Below are 11,381 nucleotides of genomic sequence, written 5' to 3' on the forward strand. Positions count from 1 at the left end.
TAGCCGTGTGGGTGCTGGGAACTGAACTTGGGTCCTCTGCAAGAGCACTCAGTGCTCTTAACTGCTGAGCCATCACTCCAACTCCAGGAAGACCTTGTCTTTTAAAAAGAAAATATATGGCTGGGCATGATGAGGTATGTCTTTTTATTTATTTATTTATTTATTTTTATTTTATGTGTATGAGTGTATTGCCTGCATGTAATTAAGTGCACACATGTTGTGCAATGCCTGAGGAAGACAGACGAGTCTGTCAGATCCCATGGAATTGGAGTTACAGACAGATGTTAGCTGCCATGTGGGTATGGGGATTTGAACCCCGGTCTTCTGCAAGAACAGCCAGTGTTCTTAACCGCTGAGCCATCTATCTAGCCCTGACGATGTATGTCTTTACTCCCAGCACTTGGGATGCAGAAGCACATAGATCTCTGAGAATTGGAAGCCAGCCTGGTCTACATAAGGCCAGCCAGACCTACATAGTGAGACAGTGTCTCAAAAACAAAGTGTGGATGGTGTACCTCAGTAATCTGGTGCATGTCTGCATGTCCAGCATGATTGATGCCTCCAGTTCCATCCCTGGTACTGCAAACAAAAGCAAAAAATGAACACCAGAACTCCCCAAAAGCTGGCAATCACCAGTTGATCATTAATAGTTGACCGGAGAAATTGTATTGGTTACATTAGTAATAGCCACACAAAAAAGAAAACTCAGCAATAAAAAAGAACAAGTACTGCATTTTTCTTTTCACTATTCAAAACTGCATTTACATAGTATTTTCATTGTATTAGGTATTATAAATAAAAAAGAACAAATTATTGATAGGTCTGGCAACATGAATTAATAGCAGCATTTTGGTAACACTTGATTTAGTGGCGAATGGATCAGAACCCCACCACTTGGGAAACAGGAGGACTAGGAGGATGCTTGAATTCTAGATTTTCCTGGGTCTCGAATTACATATATAACTGGTGCATGCCTGTCTCAGCCTCACAGGGAGACAGACTCTTAAAAAAAAAAAAAAAACAGGAGGGATGTGTGTTGGGGGCTGGACGAACATCTAGAAGATAAAGGCGATTGCCCCAGCTACCTGGGAACTATATTGTGGAAAGAGAACTGACTCCCTAACATCCCTGCCCCGATTAAAATAAAAATTGTAGCGAAAAAGAAGCCATTCACCAAAGCACCATCTACTGCATGATTCCATTTATATGAACAGACGAATCTATCTCTAAAGGCACTTCAGCCTCTCAAACAGAGGCTCGGCCAGGGAGGACCTGGAGGCCTCGGACTGAACTGCGAAAGCCAGGGAATTGGCCTTCGGCAAGGAAGCCCCTCTTCAAAAGGGTGAGGCGCATGCCTGGGCAAATAACTAGTCTTCCAAAGCCAATACTAATGATGGCGGCACCCTCTTGGGGCTCACGAGAGAGCGCGGGACTAGCACTTAGCACCGTCGGACACGCCCACTTTTCAATTGCCCAATGAACCTGACGTACGAGAAACGCCCCCTTCCCCCACGCTCTCAACCAATCGCCTCTCGGCAGCTTCCTCGTGATCCAATCATCGCTTCCGACTTTTAACTGAAAGGCCAACCGCCCAGTGAGCGAGACTAGAGTCGGGTACGAGCCGGAAGCTCCGCAGTTCGCTCCTGGGAGCGCTGCGGATAGCCAGGCCGGCGGCTCTCCACGCAGCACGAGGAGGTGAGCGGGGCAGGTAAGTGGTAGGCCCCGAGCGCAGGGTTGTGTGCGAGGCAGCGGGCGAACCGCGGAAGGGGATGCCGCGGGCAGCAGGGCAGCGGGAGGAGCGGGCGCGAGGTGGCGGGGCGGGGCAGCTGGATGCCCGGCGCGTAAGCGGCCGTTGGTCTCCAGGGCGCATGCGCCATGGGCGGGCTAGCCGGCTTCCGGGAGTCATGGCGGCCGGCTGACAGTGCGGGCGAAGGGAGGCTGAGGCGAGAGCGGTTCCACGTCAGGGTACGAGCGGCGTCGGGAGGAGCCAGTTTTCCCGCGGGCAGGCTTCCCGACCGCTCTGCCCTGCCCTGTCAGAAGACTCGCCTCCCGAGGCTTAGAAAGCCGAAGGCCGGCGTCGGCTCCGAGTGCTAACGCAGCCCTCGACCCGGGTTGCTTTCCCTGTGTGCGCGGCCCAGGCCCGCCGCGTCTCGCCTGCCCCGGTCCTGATAGCTTAGGCCCTGGCCAGCTACTTTCTGGCTTGGTTGGTTTCAGTTTTGGTGCCCGGGGTAGACCCGGGCCTGATGGGTGTTGTTTAGAGCTGTTCTTCTACATGAGCCTCCCTAGTACTTGTATTACATGTGGGGCCTTAAGACAAGGTCTCATGTAGCTTAGGCCGTCCTGGAACTCGATGTGATGACCTTTAACTTTTAAGGATTTTTTATTTTATTTTTTAATTTTTTGGTCTTTTTGAGACAGGGTCTCCCTGTAGCTCCAGGTGCCTGGAACTCGCTCTAGACCAGACTGGCCTCGAACTCACAGAGGATCCAACTCACAGAGGATCCGCCTGCCTCTGCCTCCCAAGTTCTGGGACTAAAGGCGTGCGCCACCACCCCCGGCTTAAGGTGTTTTTTTGTTTTGTTTTGGTTTTTTTAAGTTTCTGATCCTCCACCTCTCCTGTGCGTGTATTATAGGATTACACCACCACACCCATTTTATGTGGTCTGAAACCCAGGACCTCAGGAGTCCTGGGCAAACACTGTACCAACTGAGCAACATCCCCAGACACTGCTTTTTTAATTTTAGGAAAAGATCTCTTTCACTGAGTTGCCTAGGTGGCCAAGGCCTTGTGATACTCCCGATCCCACTTTCCATGTAGCTGGTCTGTGCCACCAGGTCCTGTTATAGAGTTTCTTTTTAAATGCTATCTAAGCCCTTAGGGAGGTGGAGGCAGGAGGATCAGGAGTTCAAGGCTAGTCTCAGCTACACAGCAAGTTTGAGGCCAGCCTGGGCTACATGAGCTCTTTTCTCAAAAATACACCAGCCCGTCTCAAAAAGACCCCCCCACCACCACCAAAAAAAAAAAACCAACCATCTTTTAGCCCCTAGATTTTAGATCCTGGAGTTAATGACTCTTCTGTACCCAAGGGTGTTCTATTGACTGTTGCATCCTTTCCTCTCCTCAGCACCCACATCCCAGTTAATTCCCTTTCAGTGACTGGCTTTCCCTGCTGTTGGTCTCATGTCCACTTCCTGTAGAATAAATTACTCTTGGGAAAATCTTCTGAGGTACTCAACTCCAACCTATCAATTTCCTGATGTTTAGCAATTTTAAGTATACATGCCCTGGGCCTGCCTAGCTCTCTCCAGCTGTTTCTGCTTCAGCTAGTAATGGACCTCTGCTTACCCCCAAAAGGGTCTGGTGCTTTTTGGACTTGGTATGTGTCTGCTTGGGTATGCTTGCATACATATGGGCATCCAAGCACACATGTAGGTCAGAGGACAACCATATGGATTCTGGGGATCAGCACTTTTATCATTGCAGTGGGCATCCTCAGGAGTAGTGTCAGATTGCTGCCTCTCCTAAGGTTCCATTCATTCACTGCTGCTGAGTTCAGATCCTGCTTCAGACATGACAGGGCTGACTAGAAGGGTGCTTTTAAGGTTGCAGCCGTAAGGAGAGTAGACTTCTGTAGAGTAGGACCCCAAATAAGTGGGGGGTTGTGATCTATCAGGCAGCAGATACTGCAAGGTGGCAAGGTGTATTTTGAGGTGCAGCAGGGGCAGTGAATGGGATTGGAGTCTTGTGTGTGGAGAGTTCAGGCCATGTGATTAGTTACCAGTATTAGTTTTGTTGCTGTGTTAATATACCATGACCAAGGCAACTTATAGAAGGAAGAGTTTATTCGAGCTTAAAGTTCCAGGGGTAAGAGGCCCCAATGGCAGGTGAGACAAGGCAGAAGGAGGTAGTTGAAGCAGAAAGCAGAGAGCGATCACATTTTCAAGCAGGAAGCAGAGCATCACTGGAAATCTGGCCAGGTTTAAGAACACTCAGAGATGGGGCTGGAGAGATGGCTCAGCGGTTAAGAACAGTGGTTGTTCTTGCAGAAGACCCAGGTTCAAATCCCAGCACCCACATGGTAGCTAACAACTGCCCGTAATTCCAGTTCCAGGGGATCCGACAGCCTCTTCTGACCTCTGGGGGCATTGCACAACATGGGACAAAGATGCACTTACCTACATGCAGGCAATACATGCATACACATAAAATAAAAATAATAAATACGATTTTAAAAAATAAAAAGGACAATACAATGCAACAAAACCTTTGGGAAATGTTGAAAGCAGTCCTTAGAGGGAAGTTTATAGCTCTTAGGTACTTGGTGTTTCTTACAAGGACAGTAGGAGCCTGGGGAGTTTTTATTATTGAAGATTGTCTGTGGGTCTGAGTGCCAGTTCTGCTGAGGTAAAGGTATCATATCCCTCTGGAGTTGGAGTTACAGGTGGTTGGTTGTAAGATGGGAACTGAACTTGGATTCTCTGCAAGATCAGTAGGTGAGCCATCTCTTTATACCCCCCAAGTTGTTTCTTTTTTGAGGCTGGCCTCTAACTCAAAGCAATCCTTCCAGTGTGATTATGGGTCAGAGACATGCTCCCCCAGCCTGGCCTTTTGCCTCTTTAGAGCAGAGCAGTGACAAGTTAGATATAACTTAGCTAGAGTAGGCTCCCTCTGGCTGCTGTGGGAGATAGGGACTAGGAGCCACTTAGGGGAGGCTATTGTATAATCCAGGTAAGATGGCACCTCGTGGCATGTTCACATGCAGGCATGCTATTTGGCTATGAAAAGGAGTAAGACAGTCATCTATGCTGTAGTGTTGGTAAGTCTTGAGAATGTGATGCAGAATATGGAGGAAACCAGACTTGCTGAGCCTATTTATAGGAAATGCTCAGAACAGGCCAGACTGTAGAGAGAAGCTGATTAATGGTTCTGGGGGGTGATGGCTAAAAAGGTACAGAGGCAGTTTTAATTACCAGTTGGCTCTTGTGTTGCTGGGGATGGGTCTCAAGGCTTCTCACTTGCTGGGCAAGTGCACTGTCACTGAGCTATGCCCCCAAGCCCAAAGGCTTTTTTTTCTTTTTGAGACAGGGTTTCCCTGTAGCACTAGGTGGCCTGGAACTGGCTATGGAGACCAGGCAGCCTCAATCTCACCTGCCTCTGCTTCCCAGAGTGCTGAGATTAAAGGCTTGTGCCAACTGCCCCATCCCAAAGGCTCCCAAATTGGTGAACTGTAGATAGCATGTGACTTTCTCAGTAAACCTGTTCTAATTTTAAAGAAAAAGGCCATTTCAGCTTCAGGCCAGTGTGAGGAATGGGCAGGTAGACCTGGGTAGATTTATTGACTAGGATTTTCTGGCCAGTCATGAACACCAATTTGGAGAGAAAGCTTTGCTGTGGGCTTTAAAATTTTTGTTTTTTAGATTTTAAAAAAATATGTGTATGGGTGGTGTTTGGGTTTGTACACATGGGGTATGGGGCTGCTCACAGAGGCCAGAGGTGTAATGTTCCCTGGGACTGCAGTTACAGGTATTTGTGGGCCACCTGACACAGGGGCTGGGAAGAGAATTTAGATCTCTGGAAGAACAGATGGAATTCTTAACTGCTGAATCACCTCTCCAGCTCTGCTCTGGGCTTCTTGATTCCAACTTCCAAGGATATGGGAAGGCAGCTGGTAATGGTCTGGAGTGGAAAAGGTGTATGACTGGAGACAAAATTGGAGGGCTTCAGCATAGAAATAGCTAAATATTTGATAAAGTCAGAGGGAATGAATGAGTGACAAAAGGTCTGAAGTGGGAACTAGGACTGTTAGCATCTGGCCTCAGGAAAGCAGGAAACTGGAAGACTGTTGGAGCAGGGGCCCAGGGAAAACAAAAGATAAGCCTATCTGGTGGGTCCCTTGCACTTGAGTACTATGGATTAAGAAAGGCGGTAAGGTGCTTCCTGCTAATTTCATTTAGCATCTTGGCTGGCTGGTTTTCTTGCTTGCCTGGCCCAGTGGGAGCCCTCTTCATGAAAGCACTTAATGATTCCCGTGTAGACCCATAGGGGGAAGCTGGACTGGGCAGACACTGCTTGTTCCCTTGACTATTCCTTCTGGGCACTAAAGCTGCCACAACTCCAGGTTCCAGGTCCTTCCTGTTCATGTAGGCTTAGTGGAGTCCTTGGTGAGGGGTGGAGAGGGTACTTCTGTATCAGGCTGCCTGAGGAGACTGATTAGTGCTGAGACTTGAATGTCAAGGAGACACATTAGCTAGTGATCGTGGCTCATGCCTATAATCTCAGTATATGGGAGGTAGAGGTAAGAGAAATTCCTGGATGATCAAGAGGGTCTACATACCAGGACTACATACTTAAGGTCTTTCACAAACACAAAATGCTGGGTGCGGTGGCTCATGCCTTTAATCCCAGCACTCAGAATACAGAGACAGGCAATCTCTGAGATGAGGCCAGTCTGCTTTACATAGTGAGTTCCAGGCCAGCTGGGACTATACGGAGATAGGGAGACCCTGTCTCAAAAAAGGAATAGAAAAGGAATGGGGATTATAGCTCAATTGGTAGAGTGCTTGCCAAGAGCACACAGAGCCCTGGTTTTGTTCTCAGTAGCACATAAAACCCCAAAAAGTGGCCCACATCTGTAAATGTAGAAAGGTAAATGTAGAAGGATCAGGAATTCAAGGTCATCTTCAGCTCTTTAGTGAGTTGGAAGCCAGTCCAGGCTACATTAAGCCCTGTCTCAGAAAAAAAGGATATGTATGCAGAGACTTGGGAATAGAGTGTCCCTTTGGGGTGGAGGCTCTTTGAGTCTGATTAGATGAAGCAGGGGGGAGGTGAACAGGGGCTAGGCCCAGAGCTATGGTAAAGAATGTGATTACTATCATGATTTTGTCTGGTGCTAGGGACAAACAGAACCTTCTAGGCAAGTGCTTTACCACTGAGCCATACCCCCAGCTCTGGTATGGAATTGGGATTGTACAGAAAGCCATAAAACCCTTGAAGGTGGGGGAGGTGTTGGATTGAAACTGGAAAGGGGACATGACTGAGAGGAGGGTAGTAATGTAGGGACAGCAGGGTGAAGTAGGAGGTATTGTGCAGGTACCACTGAGCTCTGCCTGCTAGCAGGGCTTACCCCTGCCAGCTCCTTTCCTGGCCTGCCTTCTCTCCTAATAAGTATGTTTTCCTGCCTGCATCTCAGTTGCTTTCCTCTGCCTTTGTTTTCTGTTTCACAGTACCATGGCAGAACAGGATGTGGAAAATGAGCTTTTGGATTATGACGAAGATGAAGAGCCCCAGGCGCCTCAGGAGACCACTCCAGCTCCCCCCAAGAAAGATGTCAAAGGATCTTACGTCTCCATCCACAGCTCTGGCTTCAGAGACTTTCTGCTAAAGCCAGAGCTCCTGAGGGCCATAGTGGACTGTGGCTTTGAGCATCCCTCAGAGGGTATGCCTCCCTGGCGTCATCCCCTTGCTGGACTTTCTTCCCAGAGCCTGTTCTGACTGACCTGAGCAGAGGGGCCTCCAGTGTGTCTTGGATGAGGGTGGTATGCCCTTGCAGTGGGTCCATTACGTCAGCTGCCCCTGTGCAAGCAGGTAGCTGGCACCTGACCCTAGTGTGACTTACTCTGACTGAGGAATGTGCTGGGAGGCAGCATCTGGTCTCTCATTCTCACACATGCTTTTTCTTTCTCAGTCCAGCATGAGTGTATTCCCCAGGCCATCCTGGGCATGGACGTCCTGTGTCAGGCCAAGTCTGGGATGGGCAAGACTGCCGTGTTCGTGCTGGCCACCCTGCAGCAGATTGAGCCCATCAGTGGCCAGGTAGATGTGCATTCCCTCCTGGGCTGGGGCCCCATGTAGCAGTACAACTTAGGGTCTTGTGAAACTTGTGCTCCCACAACGTCTTTATGGGTTTTTGAACTTGAATATTTTATTTCCCTGTGGTGTATTCTGGGAATTGAAGTACACTGACTGGGGTCACCCAGTTACTGCTGATTGTTAGGGGGTTGTCTTAACATCATGAGCATTATGGTCTATACTGTCTTGGGATAACTCAGGTGAATTGTGGGATCTTAAGAGTTATGTTGAAGCCCAGCATAATAGTACCAGTTAGAAAGCTAAGAGAGGAAGATTGTGAGTTCCAGGTCATCCTTGGCTACATAAGGAGACCTTGTCTAACAAGAAAGGTTATGTTGTAGTGGGCTCGGATCTCTTGCCTGGCATGTGTGGATTTTTTTGGTTCACATCCGTTTTTGGGTATTAGTGTGTCAGGACAAAGCAGGAGGGTGAAGACTTAAAATGGAGGGCTGTGGTCAGGGTTACAAGGTGGGTGGAAAGGCATGGCAGTCTGAGGGCTTGTGTCACCATTTTCTGTTCCTGGCCTGGTAGGGGAGACAGACCTTGGTAGCCATGGGAGTTTGAGGAAGATAGGCCAAGTCAGGAGGAGGAGGAGGTGTTTGACTGGGCCTTCAAAGGACTTATGTGTGTGCCCTGTAGGTTGGGCTTAAAGGGTGTGGATTCTGAGAAAGGGGGGTGCTTTGACGTGACCTTGAAGGAGCTGTCTCTTGCCCACTCTGCAGGTATCAGTACTGGTCATGTGCCACACAAGGGAGCTGGCCTTCCAGATCAGTAAGGAGTATGAGCGCTTCTCCAAGTACATGCCCAGTGTCAAGGTGAGCCTCCTCAGGTGCTATGCCCTATACCAGCTGGCCTCCTACAAACCTGCCAGCCTTGACTCATGCCCAGCCAGCCTTTATCAGCTTTGAGTTTTGCAGGTTTATGTTCCTTAAAAGCCTAATGAATTATGCATGGCCCCCAGGGGCTTGTGCCTTTCATTGCAGCTGCCCACCCCCTTCAGGCTTACCTGCCCTTCAGTCTCCTGGATTCTGATGGATCAGGAATGAAGTGTCAGTTGCCCTTAGTGTGGCTGGGGCCTGTGCTATCAAGGCCACTGTCCCCAAATAAGCGACTTCCTTTGTGCTCCCATAGGTATCTGTGTTCTTTGGGGGCCTCTCTATCAAGAAGGATGAAGACGTGTTGAAGAAGAATTGTCCCCATGTCGTGGTGGGGACACCAGGCCGGATCCTGGCACTTGTGCGGAGCAGGAGCCTCAACCTGAGGAATGTGAAACACTTTGTGCTGGATGAGTGTGACAAGATGCTGGAGCAGCTCGGTGAGTGTCCCAACCACTGGCTAGCCTAGCCTGCTTCCACTCGGACTCCGCCAGTTTCTAGGAGCCCCGATTGAGCAGGCAGTGGCTTTTCATAGTGAGTCATATGGGTAGCCAGAACTCAGGGCTCCTGAGAATGGCCTGAGGGAAACTTACAGTGTTGACAGAATATGTGCTGCTTCTGAGCCCAAGTTGAGTGGATCCACTGGAGCCCCATGAGCTGCTGTCCCTTCAAGGGCATGTAGACATACCCAGGGACCTGGAGGTGCTGGTGGCTTTTGCCACCCTTGGGGTTAGTAGTAGTCCCTAGCAGGGCCTGGGGGGATGGGCGTGTGTCCTGGAAAGCAGCGGCAGCTCTCACGCCAGCAGCTGTCTCTGCCTCAGGCTCCCCTTCCCGAAGCGTGGCTCGAGGCGCACTGGCAGGGCTGCTCCGTGCTGGCAGCACGTAAGTGGACCTCGGCTCCTCCAGCGCCTGCACTTCTGCCCGCCTGAGCCCAGCCCCTCAGGCAGTGGGGATGCCCCGTGGTCCACTTTACCGTGGTCCACTTTACCTTGGCCATGTGCCAGCATTCCCTGGCCCAGGTTGGGAAGGGCTGGTCCCTCTAGGGTGGGGGTCTGCTCAGTCAGGCATCTATACTCAGACCTGCTGTGTGTTGGCCTCCCACTCAGACATGCGGCGGGACGTGCAGGAGATCTTCCGCCTGACACCCCACGAAAAGCAGTGCATGATGTTCAGTGCTACCCTGAGCAAGGAGATCCGGCCAGTCTGCAGGAAGTTCATGCAGGATGTGAGTAGGGTCACACCCCAGCCGGCTGCCTGTCCACCTTGGCCGACACCAGCATAGCAGCTTTGGCCCTCCTCAGGGCCTGGCTGCTCAACACCCACACGGCCCTCATGGCCTGGAGGATGCTGGGAGGCCGGCGCAGCCTCCTTCCTTCCCCTGGTTTGTCCAGCTGGGAGCCAATTGTGGTCCACACCTGAACCAGAGCAGAGCTTACATCCGGCTTTTGGGAGAGAATTGTTTACTGAGGTTGGGTGCAGCAGGCCCTCTGGGAAGCATCACTGCAGAGGAGCTCTCCCTGGAAGGTTCCGGGCACTTGAGACGCCCAGAAGTGAGCCCTGCTCGCCCCTTCCTGCTTCCCTTCCTACATAGCCCATGGAGGTGTTTGTGGATGATGAGACCAAGCTCACACTGCATGGACTGCAGCAGTATTACGTCAAGCTCAAGGACAGTGAGAAGAACCGCAAGCTCTTCGACCTCCTAGATGTGCTGGAGTTTAACCAGGTAATGTCCCCACTTGCCCACACCAGGTTCTGGGCCCGTTGGGGAGCCTCACAGGCCTGACAGCTGCTCATTTCACAGGTGGTGATCTTCGTCAAGTCCGTACAGCGCTGCATGGCTCTGGCCCAGCTCCTAGTGGAGCAGAACTTCCCAGCCATCGCCATCCACCGTGGCATGGCCCAAGAGGAGCGGTGAGTGCATGATGCCTGCCGTGGCCAAGGGAGCAGCACCTGGGAGCCCATGTCTGATGTCTTCGCTTGTTTCCTGCACCCAGCCTGTCTCGCTACCAGCAGTTCAAAGACTTCCAGCGGCGGATTTTGGTGGCCACCAATCTGTTTGGCCGAGGGATGGACATTGAGCGCGTCAACATCGTTTTCAACTATGACATGCCTGAGGACTCAGATACGTACCTCCACCGAGTGAGTGCCCTACCCTAGTGGGCTTGCTTATCCTCCAATCCTGAGGGGTAACTGTCCTGACCCCTGACTCCATCTCCCTGCAGGTGGCTCGTGCTGGTCGCTTTGGTACCAAAGGCCTGGCGGTCACTTTCGTATCTGATGAGAATGATGCCAAAATTCTCAATGATGTTCAGGACCGGTTTGAAGTGAATGTGGCAGAGCTTCCTGAAGAAATTGACATCTCCACATACAGTGAGTGGCTGGGATTCTTTTTGGGTGTTGTAAGGCTTCAGGAGCGAGACCCCCACCCTCACTGCCTCACCCTTGTCTTTACAGTTGAGCAGAGCCGGTAACCAAGTGCCTAACCGAGGCCACGAGCCGCCTTTCTTCACACCTGCTGCCTCAGGTCTTCTGAACAACAAATGTGTCTCTTTTGGTACAAGTATATGTGTATAATTAAACTTTTACTATGGGTGCCTGGCTCCAACCCCATCTGCTTCTTGTCACCCATCACCATTTCATGGAAACCATGGCCAGGT

The 11,381-nt window shown here is 50.7% G+C and overlaps 1 protein-coding gene across 3 annotated transcripts; it reads left to right on the forward strand.

Annotated features, from left to right (window-relative positions):
- The first annotated feature begins 1,554 nt into the window (after nt 1-1,554).
- Nucleotides 1,555-11,316, forward strand: Ddx39a (DExD-box helicase 39A). 3 transcript variants are annotated; one of them, XM_008855405.3, is made up of 11 exons: nt 1,555-1,708; nt 7,225-7,436; nt 7,686-7,813; nt 8,572-8,664; nt 8,981-9,164; nt 9,831-9,949; nt 10,316-10,447; nt 10,526-10,635; nt 10,719-10,863; nt 10,947-11,094; nt 11,179-11,316. In XM_008855405.3, exons 2-11 carry the CDS (start codon nt 7,229-7,231, stop codon nt 11,193-11,195), a joined length of 1,284 nt encoding a protein of 427 aa, XP_008853627.1. In that variant the 5' UTR covers nt 1,555-1,708; nt 7,225-7,228; the 3' UTR covers nt 11,196-11,316. The 3 variants fall into 3 exon arrangements, with proteins under 3 accessions (XP_008853627.1, XP_029413202.1, XP_029413203.1); XM_029557342.1 differs by having other exon boundaries at nt 1,674-1,695; XM_029557343.1 differs by lacking the exon at nt 1,555-1,708 and adding an exon at nt 9,546-9,606 and having other exon boundaries at nt 7,222-7,436.
- Nucleotides 11,317-11,381: the final 65 nt, after the last annotated feature.

Source organism: Nannospalax galili, unplaced genomic scaffold (assembly GCF_000622305.1).
Source record: "Nannospalax galili isolate Female #2095 unplaced genomic scaffold, S.galili_v1.0 scaffold47, whole genome shotgun sequence".
Classification (NCBI taxonomy): Eukaryota; Metazoa; Chordata; class Mammalia; order Rodentia; family Spalacidae; genus Nannospalax; species Nannospalax galili.

Bases quoted from the DNA above. Each gene is read 5' to 3' on its own strand.
- Ddx39a (XM_008855405.3), top strand. From the start codon at position 7,229: ATGGCAGAACAGGATGTGGAAAATGAGCTTTTGGATTATGACGAAGAT. The intron at 10,448-10,525 runs GTAATGTCCCCA...CTCATTTCACAG, and splicing joins ATGTGCTGGAGTTTAACCAG to GTGGTGATCTTCGTCAAGTC. The intron at 10,636-10,718 runs GTGAGTGCATGA...TCCTGCACCCAG, and splicing joins GGCATGGCCCAAGAGGAGCG to CCTGTCTCGCTACCAGCAGT.